We start from the raw sequence: 17,921 nt of genomic DNA on the forward strand, positions 1-17,921 counted from the left end.
TCTCTTAGTTCATAAGAATTTAATTGTAGCAAGACCCAAAATATTTAACAGCATCTCTTTCGCAAGTGTACCAAAAATATTTATATTACTACAAAGGTTTACTTCGATATTTATTAAACAAATTAAAAGAATTCTGAGCCTCATTCTAAATATTTTGAAGTTTATCTATGATGATTGGGCCATGTGATACCTTTATAAACATAAAAAAACGTATTAAACACAATATGAATAAATTTAAGAAATATGTTGTATGAGTATGAGGTTTAAATTTATGTTGCCCAAATCAAATACAAGTTTAATTTTGATAGAGGCTAGCTAGTCATTCTCAATTAAAAAATGATTTTTTTGGAATACGAAAATAACAAAGAGAACTGCAACACTGGCTGCGATGGTTCGTGGGAATAAACAAAATTCAGAATTAAACAGAGAAAAGTACAAATTAGTGCAGAAACAAATACCTGGGCAGTAGTACTTCTGGACCCATAGCTTATGTGATGACTTCAAAGTCAATCCTTATGATGGGGATATGAGAAATTTTGCGCCATTCTTTTCCATTCTTTCTCCGATACCGCTTTTTTAGCAAAGGGCAGTAAATAATATCTACAATAGAAAGGGAGGCGGGAAAGCCCTCTTCTGGTAAGCGCTGGAGGTTATCGCAGAACCCAATAGCCAACTGTTTAAGCAAGGTAAGGTGTTGAAACCCCCTACCATTGAGTGATGTCAGATGTGGAAATGAAATGTTGAGGCGGAGAAGAGAAGGGGGCAACAACGCCTCCTCTGGAAAGGAACCCACTTCGCCGTTATACCAAATTTCAATTTCTCTGAGAGTGTGAAGACTCTGTAAACCCCACTCCATGCGTCTGAGAAAGAGTTTGTCGCAGTTACCGATTTCAAGTATTTGTAAATTGGAGGGCAAACCCCCTTCAGGAAATGATTCCAGTTCTGGACATCCCCACAACCTCAAATATAGAAGAGATGGGAGGAGGGTGTGCATACCTTCAGAAAGTGACTTTAACTTTTCACACTGAAAAATATAAATCTGTGTCAAATTTGGGGCGCACAATCCCCCGCTGGGAAAGGATACAAAATTAGGGCAGGACTGGATGGTCAATTTAGTGAGAGAAGTTAGATCCAAGAGAGATATATCTGATGCCGAAAGAGATTCAAGATTATCAGAATTCGAAATATCGATAGATTTGAGTTTTGGGAAAAACTCTAATGGTAAGGACCAAAGTGAACCAGGACCTTTATATACCTTCAAGCTCTCAATTGATGGATAGTCATGGCTCCCTGGCAACTGAAGTTCTCCATTGATTTGAAGTGTTTTTAAAGTAGTGGGTAGACCACCCTCAAGGAGAGTCACGTGGCATCCTCCAATTCCGAGACTTTGCAGCTTAGGTGATAATTCCTTCAACACCACCTTATCACAATTTGTCAAGGACAATTCATGGAGAGCCGAAGGACTAGGAAGTGAAGCAACAAGCTGGGGGCAATCTCTAATTTCAATTACACTTAAAGAAGGAAGTAAACTGGGCAGATTTCCCGTAAGCTTGGGACATTCGATAATGCGAAGCTCTCGGAGTGTTGGGAAAACTCCGCCTTCATCTTCACCTTCAAATATAAACCATTCCTTCCACTCTGGCATCCTTTCAAATGTTAATTTTTCTAGGGATTTGAATGGCTTATTAGTTGCACAAGAGCTATCCCCGGAGAACTTACTATCCACACATGATACTCCGTTCAAACCTTCAATTGAGAGTTTCTTAAGGGCAGGTAGCTGTCCAAGTGGAGGCAAGGAGGAACAGTATTTACAATCGTCAAGCTTTAGGGACACCATATTAGAGAATGAACATGCTCCTAACCAATTTGGATATTCTGCACCACAATAAGATTTGATAGAAAGAGATTTCAAGTTCGTATGAGGACACAACTGCTCAAGCACATCTCTTTCATGTTCTGAATCATAGTTCTCATGATCTCTTCCCCATTTCAACTTCAACTCTGACAAGCCCTTCTTATCCTTCAAATTAACGTCCTTTGCATCTCTTGTTTGATAAACGTTTTCCAAGTTTGATATACACAATGATCCAGAAAGATGTGGAAGCTCTCCCAACTCTTTAATGTTACTCCCACTATGTTTTTCTTTTCCCACATAAAAATCACTTAAATTTTGGAGACTTCTTAATTTACCCATGTGCATTGGCATCCCCTTCAAAGGGGTCTCTCTTATATCTAGGTGAAGTAAGTTCACAAGTCTTCCCATGTTGGTTGGCAACTCTTTGAGGGAATAACAATTCCTCAATAACAAGGTTTGCAAATTATACAAACCACACACAGAATCAGGCAAGCCTTCGATATCGGTGCCATTAAGATTCAAATAGCGAAGATGTTTCAAATTCCCAACAGAATCAGGTAACACAGCTAATAATCCATAGAGAGACAATGATAATGCTCGTAAACACTTAAATGTGCACAACAATTTGTTTACCTCCATTGTTGATATATTATTACATGGAATATTTGACATAGATGGCAATTCTAGTCCCAAGAAGGTTCGCAAATTCTTGGCTTCATAAGACACCTCAAATTTCTTAGGGACATCAAATTCAGTTCGAAAATATGACAAATGACGCATTTTTTTTGTAATTTCACATGACTTATCAATCTCCAGCCTAAAACAAAATTCTCCAGATATAAATTTTGCTAAGTCGTTAAAAAGGTCATGCATTATGAAACATGGTTCATCATTATTTGATCGTTGAAAAAACGACCTTGATATTAGCTCATTAAAGCATTGCTCACCTATTTCTTCCATACTTTCATTTCCCTTGGGTTTCAACAATAAATCTTCTGCCATCCACAACAAAACTAACTCATCCTTTGAAAATTCATAATCCTTTGGAAAGATTGAGCAATAAGTAAAGCATCGTTTCAAATGTGATGGGAGATAGTTGTAGCTCAATCTTAGAGCCGGAAGGATAGAACTTTCACCTCCTGGTAGATCCCATATATCACTCTCCAAAATATGATTCCACTCTCTTTGGTCTTGTGTAGACTGCAACATACCCCCAAGTGCTTTTGCAGCTAAAGGCAAGCCTTTACACTTACGAACAATTTCTCTACCAATTAGTTCTATATCTAAATTTTCACTCGATTTTCCATTTTTAAATGCATGCTTTGCAAATAGCAACCAACATTCTTCTTCAGACAATTGCATTAGATGATGAACTGAAATTGGGTGCACAATTGACGCAACAATTTCACTACGTGTTGTAATAATGATTTTGATCTCTTTTGCCTCACATCTAAACATCGTAAGGAACTCATCCCAAGCAATATAACTCTCATTCCAAACATCATCTAAAACAAGGAGAAACTTCTTTCCCTTTAAGCTCTCTCTTATTCTAATTTGTAACAAATTCAAGCTAATGTCACATTTAGACAAAGTGATCTCTTCAAGAATAGTTTTTGCTATTCTAAAACCATCAAATGAGTCTGAAACACAAACCCATGCTTTGAGATCAAAATTCTCCTTTACTCGGTTGTCATTATATACAAGCCGAGCAAGGGTTGTTTTACCAACCCCACCCATGCCCACTATAGGAACAACACATATCTCATCACCACTTGCATTATCTAATTGCAACTTCTTAAATATCTCCTCCTTATCAATATCTCTACCATACACACCATATTCTTCAGGACAAGAAGTTGTTAATTGTCGTGGTGGTAGTGGTACTCGATCGGCAACCTCTTTCAGATTATGGACCTTCGTTTGTTCTATGAGTATTTGTAATATACCTAGAACGTTTTCTAGCTTTGACTGTATCGTTTTGTCAAATAAAGTAGAAATGGAGTGCCATACCTTTTTAGTGCGAGTTTGAAATTTAGCTTCCGTGGCAATCTCATCCAGAAGGTCATCTGCAACATAAACAGCATCTTTAAGCTCGTCCAGCCATTTTTTCACAGCTGAGTTTGTAAATTGCTTCTCCTCTGCATCAATGAGCACTGAGTTAGCAGATAACAGCACAAACTCTAAGTTTTGTAGCAATTTCTGATTGAGTTTCCTTCCCTTGAAGTAGTCTATGACCTCATGAGAAGCCAGTCTATCAAGTGCCACCTGAATAATTGAAGTGGCAAGTGCTTGTCCCAGGAAGACAGCCATGGTCTCTTGTTGCTAGAAGAAGGAAATAAAAAAGGCAAAGGGAAGTGATTGCAAATTAGGTAGAAAAGCAGGGGAGAATGGTTTGTAAAGTGATTGATATATAATGAATAATGTTACATGCAGAAACTATTTCACAACATAATTATAAATTGTTAATTTTCATCTAATCATCCATTAATATAACAATTTTACTTATATTAACCATCCATCACGTTAGTCGATTGTAAAAAATAATATATATATATATATATATATATAAAATAATTTGTGTAACATGGTAGCTCACACTTTTTTAAAGTTTTATATTTGTCTTATTTAAAAAAATTAAAAAAAAAATTATTTTTATTTATTTTTAAAAACAAATAGATAGACACGAGAGAGACCGAATAATTGCACGTTGTAGTGGATCCCAGCACGATAATTGAGAAAGAATTAGACATATATATATATATATATATATATATATATGGCTCTTTGTGCAGCTCTGCCTGTATGGCTCCTACCAACGACTAAAAAGTGAATGAGACAGGAAAATTTTAAATTTATCTATTTAATCGAGTTTATTTTCGTCAGTTTATTGTATTAAATTAGAGTTACACATTTAAAAAAACCGTACTTAACAAATAAACTAAAGAAGCAATGGAAATAAACTCATCCAGCTTTGATCTTTGAATGGTTGGTCCTTGAGTTAGCATTGGAGCGAGGTGTCTTTTTCTGTAATTTCTGATAATAGAAAGGAGCAGTATAAAGATCAAGATCAACAAGTTTTTTTTTTTTTTTTTGGGTTGAAAGGATCATAATGTAGAATGGTTGGTACCTGGTACTCAAACCATTATTTCCATTGGGGTTTCAATAATTGGGGCATCTTTTCTAGTAGTGTTTGTAACTTTATGTGAAGAAAATTCAATGTGGGGTCAAGTTTTTGAGTTGGTGGAATGAACTTTACTTCCAAAAAATATATAAATACATATAGTGGAAGTTGCTTACTTGTTTCTGAAAAAGAAGATAAGAAAAGAAAATGACAAATTTAACTTGTTGGAAGGAAGTTTAGTTACAAAAATATCTGAGTGGAATGAAGTCTTTTTCTGTGGAAGGAACTATGAAGTTTATTACTTCCCAAAAGTAAAAATTGAGAACTCGAGTGGAAGTTGTTTGATAAGGTTGTTCATGAAAAAGAAGAAGATTAAAGAACCATAGGACTAATTGATTTTTTTTTTATTGTATTTTTAAGTGATAAACAAAAGGAATCGGATATGGCTATTTATTCATAAAAAATCAATCAAAATAGATAACCTTTCAATTAAAAAGGAAATCAGTTGTTGAGTTTTAGATAATCTTATCAATTGGATAACACTAACCACATGTTCTCCAAAGATAATGTAAATTTTTATAGCTAAATTTCATTCTCCAACATAATGTGAATAACCCCAAATGATCTAATTCATTTTCTCTATTAAGAAGGACTGACCTGTTTTGACACGACTAAACTCATTTAACTTATATAAATAAAATTTATTTAGGCAGAAAACTAGAAGAGAATGGTTTGCAAAGTGATAGTTTGTGCACTTATTTGCCAAATATATAACGAGGAATGTTACATGCATAAACTATTTTACAATATTTTTATAAATAGCTTATTCTTATTTGAACCTATCACAAATATAACAATTTTACTTCTTCTTTTTTAGGGAAATAACAACTTTACTTATAATAATTAACCATCCACCACGTTAATTGTTTGTAAAAAAAAATTATAAAATAATTTGTGTAGCATGCTAGCACACACTTTTTAAAAGTTGTATATTTGTCTTATTTTAAATATATATATAAAAAAATATTTTTTATTTGTTTTTAAAAACAAATACATAATACAAGAGAGAGACTGAGATTCTATCCATGCTAAACAAAGTCACACCACAAATTGGCCCTTCGAATTTGAGGAAAACATGGGGTTTAGAGGTATTACTAGATAGCCACTGAATTGAATTCAATGGGGGTGATTGAATAATTGAACGTTGTGGTGGATTCCAGACACATTATAAGCACAATAATTGAGAAAGAATTTGACATATATGGCTGTCTGTGTAGCTGTGCTACTTATCAGTCTGTGTGGTTCCTATCAACTACTAAAAAGTGTGTGAGACGAAAGTATTTTTCTAGTTAATTGAGTTTAGTTTCATGGGTTTATTACAAAACTAGTATGTAATTTCATGCATATGTATAGATACACTTAAAAATATACAATAAAATGCATAATATAATTCTTATATATATATAATTGAAATATTATTGATAGTTATTTTTATATTTTGTTAACTCTTTAAAAAAATTTATAAAGATATTATTAGGTATAAGATGTAAATTGTCCATTATTTTTTTTTTTTGTGAAGAACTTTTTTTATACGATTTATTTATTCTAAACTCTTTGGTTTTTGTACTTAATAACTCACTTGAATGAATATTTATGATGTGATCCCACATTTGATTCTAAAATTAAAAAATAAAACTCTTTGAGAATAAATAATTTAAGACACATGACACAAAATTTGAACTCTAATTTGAAATTCTAATTTAAGTTTCTCTCTGCTTTATTTATTATTATATATATAGATATATAGATTACTTTTTTTTTTTTTTTTGAGTGTATATATATATAGATTACAGTTGTTCAATTTTAAAAATTTCCACTTAGAAAAAAACTAAAGAGGCAATGGAAATAAATACATCCAACTTTGATCTTAGATCAACAAATTTTTTTTTTTTAGGTTGAAAGGATCATAATGAACAAGTAGAATGGTTGGTGTGCTTTACTCAAACCATTATTTTGAGGTTACAATTGAAGGGTTTTTTTTGTAATGTTTGTAACTTTTATGTGAAGAAAATTTAATGCCGGGTCAAGTTGTTCAGTTGTTCAGCCAGTGGAAGGAACTTTAGTTCCTAAAAATAAATAATAATAAATGTAGTGGAAGTTGCTTACTTGTTTCCCAAAAAGAAGATAAGAAAAGAAAAGGACAAATTGGACTAGTTGGAAGGAAATTTAGTTCCCAAAGATATATAAGTGGAGTAGAGTGTTTTTCTGTGGAATGAACTGTGAAGTTTACTTCCCAACAGTAAAAATTAAAATTAAGAAATTGAGTGAAAGTTGTTTGATAAGGTTGTTCATGAAAAAGAAGAAGATTGAAGAACCATAGGACTAACTGATTTATTTATTTTTATTGTATTTTTAAGTAATAAACAAAAGGAATCGGATATAGCTATCTATTCATTAAAAAATCAATCAAAATAGATAATCCTTCTATAAAAGGAAATGAGTTTGTTGAGTTTCAATAATCTTATCAACATTGGATAACACCAAAAATACTTTCTCCAAAGATAATTTGAATTTTTATAGTTAATTTTCATTGTCCAACATAATGTGAATAATTCCAAGTGATTTGATTCATTATCTCTATCAAGACGGATTGACCCATTTTGACATGATTAAACTCTTTTAATTTATATAAATAAAATTCATTTCTTTCCTATACTATGTAAATTATAATTTAAATATCAAATTGAATAATTACATATGGTGTTGAATACTCCATTGAAATTTGAAACTCTAAGACCCGTTTCTCTTTCACCAAAAATAAAGAAAAGGTCTCATTTCATTTTATCTTTTTTAGATTTGTATTTATAAATTCTGGTGGGAACTCTTGTAATAAGAACTTTTAGATTTCATAGTATAATTATATGAAATAAAACTTAAGAAGAATTTATATTCTAATAATAATTAAAATTTATGTGTTTACAAAATATAAAAAAATGTTAATCACTTTGGATTATATTCTTTAAATAAGTTGACATGTGTTGTATTAGTGACAACCCAAGACAATATATTTATTTTAATAATAGTTGTAAACCTGCGTTATGCATGAAAAAATTTTAGCGATTTGTTTCTATTTTTCCAAGTAAAAAATGAAAATAATATATTAGATTTTCATTTTTTTACAATATATTATATTTTCAAAACTAAAATATCAATATTTGTTATTTAAAAATGCTTAAAATTTTGTAATATTTTTTTTCAAGAAAACATAATACATTTAACATTCAATTATATAATTATTATATAAGACTAGATATTTTGTAAATAATATATAAAATTTGTAATTTATTTCTAGCACTTTTTACCGACAGTTTATTTTTTATATGTCTTTTTTTTTTGCTGAATATTTTTTATATGTCTTAAATAATATAAAAAAGAAGATATTAGAATTAAACCTATTACTTATATTTTAAAAAAAATCATCTTTTGCTTTTAAGGCGTGCGGCATAAAGGTTCTTTACCACTATGTGTGAATCAAATATGAACCATTGAATTGATTTCAATGGGATGAATGAATAATTGCGCGTTGTGGTGGGTCCCAAACACTGTCATAATGTGTCATTGCGCCATTTCCAGGAAAGCACAATGAATGAATAATTGCGCGTGAATGAATAATTGCGCGTAGTGGTGGGTCCCAAACACTGTCATAATGTGTCATTGCCCCATTTCCAGGAAAGCACAATGAATGAATAATTGCGCGTGAATGAACAATTGCGCGTAGTGGTGGGTCCCAAATACTGTCATAATGTGTCATTGCGCCATTTCCAGGAAAGCACAATGAATGAATAATTGCGCGTAGTGGTGGGTCCCAAACACTGTCATAATGTGTCGTTGCGCCATTTCCAGGAAAGCACAATAATTGAAAATTTGACTCTTTCTTTTGTAGCTGTGCTGTGTGGTGGTTCTCACTTCCTACCGACTACTATAAAGTGAGTGAGAGAAGTAATTTCTCTAGCTTATCTTCGTCAGTTTAATATTACAAAATTTCAGTTATAAACTTACCAACTTGGATGTTAGTATCTTAGAATGGTTGGTGTTACTTAAACCATTATATTCTTGGGTTGGCATTCCTGTAGTGATTGTACCTGCAAAGGAAGAAAGAAAGACACTAGTGTTTACTTTTGAAAGGTTAAAAGATGACTTAAATGCAATTGTTGATGTAGGTTTAATTAACTCAATTAGTAAAAATTTTTATGATTGAATAAGATTTGAGGTTCAATATCCGTCACACCAAAAATCGATTGATATATTATTTTGATGATAAAAAGTTATCATTAGAAATAGATGTCATAGTTTGAAACTCTTTAAAAAAAAAAGTGTAATTATTAACAAACAATTTTAGAAAACCGTCTTAAAAAAAGGTGCAATTGTTACAAACCATTTTAGAAAAGCTCTTTATCTTCAAGAGCATATCATAAGTTAAAACCCTAAAAAAAAAATGCAATTGTTAACAAACTTATTTTGAAAAAGTTTTTAAGGACAAAGATAAAACTAATTAATATTTTAATACTAGTTATTTTTATTTTCCATAAAATTCATATCAAAACCTTTTTTAAATAAGAGATTAACAATTGAGTTAAAAGTACCGGCTAACAATATCTTTTAACTTACAGCCAATGAATTATGAGAGTGTTTGGTATTATTATTTAAATAACAGTTTTCAATGTTTGAACAACATTACATATTTTTTCACATATTATCTCATCCAAATATATTTCTATAAAATAAAAATATTACTAAAAATCGCTTACTAAACACTATATTACATACTAACAACAGTAAAAATTAATAAATAAATGAGGGGAAGGGAGGACAAACAGACTTACCTTTATCTAGCTGTAAGGCATTTTCCTTTTCCCCTCTGAGTGTTTACTTTTGAAAAAGTGAATTTGATTTATGATCAACTTTGTCGGCCATTGTAATTATTTTGCTGACTGGCAACAGTAATATGCTTAGCCACAATAATTCTTTTTTAGTCCAAGTAATATCTTTTCTCCCCTTTTCCTTAGGTTTAATGGGCGAAAATGGGTAATTACCCATAAAAAAAAAAAAAACTATATAGTTAGTAGGGTCGGTTTATAAACTATATGCATTTTTAGCAACTCGAGCCTTAGAGGCTCGATTTTGAGCCCCCAAATCGAGCCTCTAAGACTCGATTTTCATGGGTTATTCGCGTCTGATGTGACACTTTTTTCAGGTGGTGTCTACATGGAAATCGAGTTTCTAAGACTCGATTTGCATTTAAAAGAAAAAAACAAAAAAAAAAAAACCACAAGGGCAGCAGGAAAAGAAAACCACAACAACGTGTTCATCAGAGAAGAAAAAAAAAAAAAAAAAAAAACCCAGAGAAGAATGTGTTCATCAGAGAAGAAAAAAAAAACCCAGAAACAGTCGCGTGGCGACCTAGGTCGCGCGGCGACCTGGGTCGCGCGAGGTCGCGGTGCGACCTAGGTCACGCGACGACCTGGATCTGTCGCGCACGGCCTGTGTCGCCGGCCTGGATCTGGCGCGGCCTGGGTTGGCTTGAGCTAATCTCCATTTCTTCTTCTTCTTCTCTTTCTTTTTTTTTTTTCTTTCTTTCTGCGTTTTTTTCCGCTGTTTCTGCATTTTGGGTCATTAATATTTTATTTTTAGTTAGAGACTCGATTTCCGTGTAGACGCCACCTGGAAAAAGTGCCATATCAGACGCGAACAACCCATGAAAATCGAGCCTCAAAGGCTCGATTTAGGGGCCCAAAATCGAGCCTCTAAGGCTCGAGTTGCTAAAAATGCATATAGTTTGTAAACCGACCCTACTAACTATATAGTTTGTTTTTTATAGGTAATTACCCATTTTCGCCGGTTTAATGCACAAGAGAAAGAACCTTAATGAGAGGGAATGTTGATTAACATTGTTTTACTATTTTACAGTTGTTGTCCTTTCATCCAATCCATAATGTTTTCTTATTATATTCTTTATACTTATATATTTTTAAAAAATTAAATATTAATAATTATATCATTAATTAAATGTCTAAATTTTAAAATTTTGTTTTTGTAAAAGTATGCATAAAAAATAAATTTATGGATCAAATAATAAATAATATTTGATTAAAAAAAATTGATATGTATGTTAAAAACATAAATAATATGCTATCTAATGGTTGATTTTTGTAACATGTACTCACGTTAATATTTTAGTAAGAATTGTAGTTATTGAAATTGTGGGGCCAGAGAACTTATGACCTCCACCAGGACCTCGGACCTGTGCCGAGGAGAGTAGTTGCCGAGGACAAGTGGTGAAAGACCAAATAGCCTAGAGACGCAGCCAAGGATGACCCTGTCCTCGGCATCCCAAGACTTCAAAGGGAAGAGCGACATCTCGTCAAAGGTTGCCTCCAAAATGCCCCCAGAAGAAGAGACAGGTAGAATGGGACCCACATGGGAGTACGGAGTAGGGGTGGTTCAAGTTAAATACGTCACCTCCGCATTGAACGCGCCCACAAACGTCCTAGCCATATTAATGAGAAAAGACGCTTGAACAGTGTGGTTTCGGTTAGTGCAACTAACAAAAAGCAGTGGGAGGTGGCTGAGGGGACAGGTATTTGAATAGATACCTGCCTAATAAACAGGTGGAGGGTTAGGATCAACCGAGAAGGGTTATATAATGTGAAGACTTATGCGCTAAAAGAGGGGGGACAACACGTCTCCCAAACCATGGAGTCCTGGAAAAAGGAGGATAATAAGAGCACAAAACTTCATACACTCCTCGGACGAGGTTCAGTAATCGAAGCCACCCAAACCACTGTCCGATAACCAAGGCTTAGCCTTTCAAACCCACGCTCTACAAATTTTATTGTTTGGGCCTTTTAACCGTACGAACTTAACATTATTTTGGGGTCGATACGAATTGAGTCCTTACAATTGGCGTCGTTTGTGGGAAGGCTTGTGTGTTGGCACAGGCGGTGGGTCGAGAAAGTCCCCCCACCACTTCCAACAGCCTGTTGTAATGCCCTAACATAAAGTTCCATTAAGGGCTACGCTTTTCCATCAGGGGCTACGCTTCGAAGTGTCAGTAGTGCAGATGGTTCTAGGGGCTTGGCCGAGGGGCTAATCCCCCCAACTACTTAAAAAGCTAAGTTTTGGACAGACTCAAGGTATTGTATGGTCCTCGGACTCAAACTTATGGGGAAACCAACTACTTAATGAAAATATCTAAGTTTTGGACAGAACCAAGGTATTGTATGATCCTCGGACTCAAACTTATGGGGAAACCAACTACTTAAGGATCTAAGTTTTGGACAGAATCAAAGTATTGTAGATCCTCAGACTCAAACCTATGGGGAAACCAACTACTTAATGAAAATATCTAAGTTTTGGACAGAGCCAAGGTATTGTATGGTCCTCAGACTCAAACCTATGGGGAAACCAACTACTTAATGAAAATATCTAAGTTTTGGACAGAATCAAGATATTGTATGGTCCTCAGACTCAAACCTATGGGGAAACCAACTACTTAATGGAAATATCTAAGTTTTGGATAGAACCAAGGTATTGTATGGTCTTCGGACTCAAACATATGGAGAAACCAACTACTTAATGAAAATATCTAAGTTTTGGACAGAACCAAGGTATTGCATGGTCCTCGGACTCAAACCTATGGGAAAACCAACTACTTAAGGGAAACCTAGATACCAAGCTCGACCTCACAATATGCATGACGTCTCGGGTGATGCCTGTACCTTCCTAGAAGTGTGTTCAGACACAAATGCAACGTCCTATGGGTGCGGGTAAGTTAGAATTCTGAAATATAATCCCAAATATATCATATGCACAACTATTCATACGTGTTAAGATAACTAGTTCAAAAATCAGGAGATTCGCAGCAATAATAAGCATCAGCAAGGGCAACTAACATGTGATTTAAAGAAATAAAAGAATTTCATATATATGGTTAATAAGTTCAACTACAATCAGACTATAAAGTTTTCAAAACAAAAGGGAAACGAGTTAAGTAATTAAACTGGAAACAAATACAAAGTTCAGCCAGGGTTGCTACTTCTTCAATGTCATCTTGTCCACGTCCTCGGAAGGCAGAGTAGGACTAGCCTCGAGGCCCAAGGAGACATCCCCTTTTTGGGAAGGCTGAGTAAGGTCGGTTTCGATGCTCTTGGGGACCTTAGTAAAGGGGATTGCCAGTAGGGGCTGAACGAGGATGGTTGGCTCTTCGGCATCGGGGATCTGAACTTTGACCGTAGGCTCGGCACCCTCCTTGGGCATCTCGGGATTCATATCTCCAGGTGCTTCCACCGCATCATGAGACTCTCCCCCTTCAAGCGACTCGCAATGAGGGACGATAATCTGTGCAGCTTTTGACTGAGTAGCCCCTGCCTCGTGTTGATCACTTACAGCCTCGGAGCTGACGAAGGCGGTCTCACGGATGGCTAGAGGATAAAATATGCTCTCCTCCTTCCACAAATCAGACGAAGCGTCCACCCCAGCTAGTTTTAAGGCCTTTTCCCAAACCTGGGAGCAGTATAGTCTACATACTCCAGGAATTTGAGCTTTAAGGGAGGCTTGAGTTTCAGCTATCCCTGTCTCGTAACCCTCCTCCTCGGCCTTGTCCCTAGCAGCTTCGGCCTTGTTTATGGCAAACTCAGCCTCTTGCTTGGCCCTTACAGTTTCATCCCGGGCATACTCCGCCATGCCCTTAGCAGTGTCTGCCATGATCAATTTCTTCTTCAAGTCACTGATCTGCTCCTCAGCTATCTGCAGCTGCTCCTCGACGACGAGTAAGCGCTTTGTCTATTCCTCGGCTTGCGTTTGGGCGCCCTTTAAACCCGCTAGGGCACTATCCCTGTCTCGGGTAGCATTCTTCAAGTCCTCCTTAGCCTTCCTGAGGTGGTCTGGAGAGCCTGTCAAGTGAGATAAATACATCGTGAGTGAAAGTCCGAGAGTAAGAGTTAATAGAGTTTTAGGTTTCAAGAGTCTTACCATATCCAAGTACCTCTTCGCGCTGAGGAAAACCTCCTGCATCCTCATGTTCTTTAACTCATCCACATCGGTGGGAAACAGCATGGTTCTCCTTAATGCGTCGGCCACATAACCGCCCTCGCCATCTCCAAGGTCCCTCATGGACGCGGTTTCCAGCAATGGCTCTCCGTGGAGCATGGGGGTGGGAAGCCAAGCACTCGGTGCGGATTGGACTTCGATCCCTTTCCCTTTGCCTTGGGTGGATTGGACCTTGATCCCTTTCCCTTTGCTTTGGTGCCCAATCTTCAGCTGTTTTTGGGTTCGCGAGGTATCATCCCTCTCCTGAGAGGATTGAGATTTTCCTCCCTCCATGGGCTTCTTCCCCTTAGGACTCCTCTTTCTCTTTGAGTCGGTGGGCTCCGGCCGAAGAGACAGAGCTAATTGAGGAGGAGCAGGAAGTTGGGGACGAGGAGACTGTTGCTACGACTTGGTAGACGAGGACCTAGTCTGGATGGGTTGAGGCTGAGGCAGGGGAGTTGGAACACTGGATTGTGATTTTCCCTGTGCACCATTCCCCGGTTGACCCTTAAGACCTATCTCGGTTCGGGAGAATGTTCCCACTAACGACAGTTCCGCTTCGGACAAGGCGGGGTCCCCTAGATCACCAGAAGGATCCTTGGACGGATCGGCTTGTTCAAATGCCCCAAATCCCTCCTCGGACAAATCCAACTCACCCTCACCTTCCGTTACCTAAGGAGATGGGGAGAGGTCCACCAATGGGATACCCTCTGGGACAGGAGATCCCTCGGAAATCAGAAACCCTTGTTCGACTACTGTAATTTTCAGAAGCCGAGGATCGTTAGCACTAATCACGTGCCTCAGTTCAGCGAATGACTTTTGGAGGGGAATGTACCCTAAGATTTTGTGAGCGGCTTTAACTTGACCATCCTCGTCATTGACAAAAATTGCCGCTTAAAGAACAGTCTCCAAGTCTACCCGATTTACTAGGTGAAAGTGTCGGTGAAAAACGTTTGGATTTGCAAGCAAAACAAAAAAGACATGTACATGGTTAGTAACCGAATCACATCGAATTAAAACGGCGCAAAGGGTTGACACTCTTCTACTTTCTATACCACACTTGGTTCTCCCTCCACCATTGGACATGGAAAGCCATCGTGCCATTCCCCAGATACAATAAGAAAGTCTTTGTTCAACCCTTTGTTGGAGTCAGGGAGGCACTAAATTAGCCGAATCCTTTCGTCTCTGTTCTTCATGTAATAGATTTTGCCCTTTAATTTTTAGAGATTGTAGCACTAATTCACGTCATGATGGGTTAATCTTAGCCCAATTTTCTCATTTAGGGCATCCATACAACCCAGAATCCTAAACATATTAGCGGTGCACTGGGTGAAGTTAACCAGAAATGCCTAAGGTAATTCTTCATTATTGGCCCATGGGGATTCTCATACCCCCCTCTACGAAGGCGAGAATAGGAATTACTACCTCGCCCGTCCTTCTTAGAAGATACCACTCCCCCATCTTACACTGCCTCAAACTCACGTTGGGGGGAATCCTATAATCGGCAATGAACTTTTCCATCGCCTCTTCAGTATCAACTAATTTTCTCAGTCTCAATTTAACCATTTCTAAGAGTTGTTAAGCAAACTCAGTGGATGACGGGAGAAGGAAGGGAACAAGAGAAAAATAAACCCAGAAAAGAAAAAGCACGAGTTAATAAAGGCAGAGAACTTACAGAAAAGAGGAAAGGTGCCTCGAACAGGCTTTTTGTGCTGGAAGTGGACTTGAATTTGGACAAAAGTTCGGATGAACCAGGGGTATATGCGCTAGAACTCTTAAGTGCAAAAGTGAAGAGACAAATCGGTTCCAAATACCATTTATACCTCCCATCGAAAGTAACTGCACGAATTTTCCCGCCCATAAAGGCAAGGAGATCTCCACTGTTAGATCACCATTGCGCCGTTGAATGTGGGAAGCACGGAGCCGCCTACATTTAATGAGGACACATTTCGCCTTCCAAAGGTTCAAGGAACGTGTCTCGGGCAGACGAAGAGTCTCAGAAACCGATAGGTGACAAGGATTGACAAGTTTTGGCAGAGGCCTGATGTCATCAAAACCATGCTATCCGGCCGAGGATCCGGACGACAGGATTTTGAGGGGCTATTGTGGGGTCAGAGAACTTATGACCTCCACCAGGACCTAGGGCCCAGGCCGAGGAAAGTAGTTGCCGAGGACAAGTGGTGAAAGACCAAATAGCCTAGAGACGTAGACGAGAATGACCCTGTCCTCGGCATCCCAAGACTTCAAAGGGAAGAGTAACATCTCGTCAAAGATTGCCTCCAAAATGTCCCTAGAAGAAGAGGCGGGTAGAATGGGACCCACATGGGGGTACGGAGTAGGGGTGGTTCAAGGTAAATATGTCACATCCGCATTGAATGCACCCACAAACGTCCTAGCCATATTAATGAGAAAAGATACCTGAGCAATGTGGTTTCGGTTAGTGCAATTAACAAAAAGCAGGGGGAGGCGGCTGAGGGGACATGTATTTGAATAGATACCTGCCTAATAAACAGGTGGAGGGTCAGGATCAACCGAGAAGGGCTATATAATGTGAAGACTTATGCGCTAAAAGAGGGGGAACAACCCGTCTCCCAAACCATGGAGTCTTGGAAAAAGGAAGATAATAAGAGCACAAAGCTCCATACACTCCTCGGACGAGGTTCAATAACCGAAGCCACCCAAACCGTTGTCCGGTGATCAAGGCCTAGCATTTCAAACCCACGCTCTACAAATTTTATTGTTTGGGCCTTTTAACGTACGAACTCAACATCATTTTAGGGTCGTTACGAATTGAGTCCTTACAGAAACTTTGTCCATTTAAAACTATTCATGCGTATTATTTAAACAAATCAATTGACTTATTAGAAAAATGACAAAGTTTGACTATAAACTTAGGGTACGTTTGGTACACTGAATAGAGATTACGATAGGAATTGTAATATTTATTACTAAGAATATAATGTGTTGTAATATAACAACTAAACCTATTCATTAGTTTGGCTGCAAGTTATAACATTAGAATGAAACTTAACATTTATTTTAGGAAATTTCTTACTTATACAATTATATTTCCTTAAAATTTTTATTTTTAAATTTAAGAGAGATATGTGTTATTTTTTATGATTTTTTATTTTTATAATTATTAGATGTATATGAAAAGTTTGTTTACTTGGAAATATATTAATGACATGTCTGGTAGACTGTAATAGGCCCTGTTTAATATAATTTATTCCTATAGTTTAGATATTCTTTATTTTGGTTATATTTTTATTATAAGGAATAATCATTCCTTATGAATAGCTATTCTTCAAAATGAGGAATAACTATTATTCTTTAAAATGTTATATTAACTATTCCTTAGTAAGTGCAATAATTTCAAAACTTAATATATTTCCAAATAAATAAACTTTCTATATACATCTAACAATTATAAAAATAAAAAATCATAAAAAAATAACACATATCTCTCTTAAATTTAAAAATAAAATTTTTTAAGAAAATATAATTGTATGAGTAAAAAATTTCCTAAAATAAATGTTAAGTTTTATTCTAATGTTATAACTCACAACCAAACTAATGAATACGTTTAGTTATTACATTACAATACATTTTATTCCTAGTAATAAAGATTACAATTCCTGTCCTAATTCTCATTCAGTGTACCAAACGTACCCTAATTTTTAAAATTATTGCACTTACTAAGGAATAACTAATACAGTCTTTTAAAGAGAAATAGTTATTCCTCATTTTGAAGAATAGTTATTCATAAGAAATTATCATTCCTTGTAATAAAAACATAACCAAACTAAAGAATGACTAAACCATAAGAATAACTATTACTTTATAGTACCTATTACA

General features: G+C 36.0%; 1 protein-coding gene across 43 annotated transcripts in view; it reads right to left on the reverse strand.

Annotated features, from left to right (window-relative positions):
- Positions 1–4,287, reverse strand: part of LOC115986918 (putative disease resistance protein At3g14460) — an 86,846-nt gene extending 82,559 nt beyond the window's left edge. For all 43 annotated transcript variants that reach the window (XM_031110342.1, XM_031110341.1, XM_031110340.1 and 40 more), the window contains exon 1: positions 459–4,287. In XM_031110342.1, coding sequence (XP_030966202.1) covers positions 488–4,165 — 3,678 coding nt within the window. In that variant the 5' untranslated portion in view covers positions 4,166–4,287 and the 3' untranslated portion in view covers positions 459–487. The remainder of the gene's footprint in view (positions 1–458) is intronic.
- Between the last annotated feature and the right edge of the window lie 13,634 nt (positions 4,288–17,921).

The sequence above is a fragment of the Quercus lobata genome, chromosome 4 (assembly GCF_001633185.2).
Source record: "Quercus lobata isolate SW786 chromosome 4, ValleyOak3.0 Primary Assembly, whole genome shotgun sequence".
In the NCBI taxonomy this organism is placed as follows: Eukaryota; Viridiplantae; Streptophyta; class Magnoliopsida; order Fagales; family Fagaceae; genus Quercus; species Quercus lobata.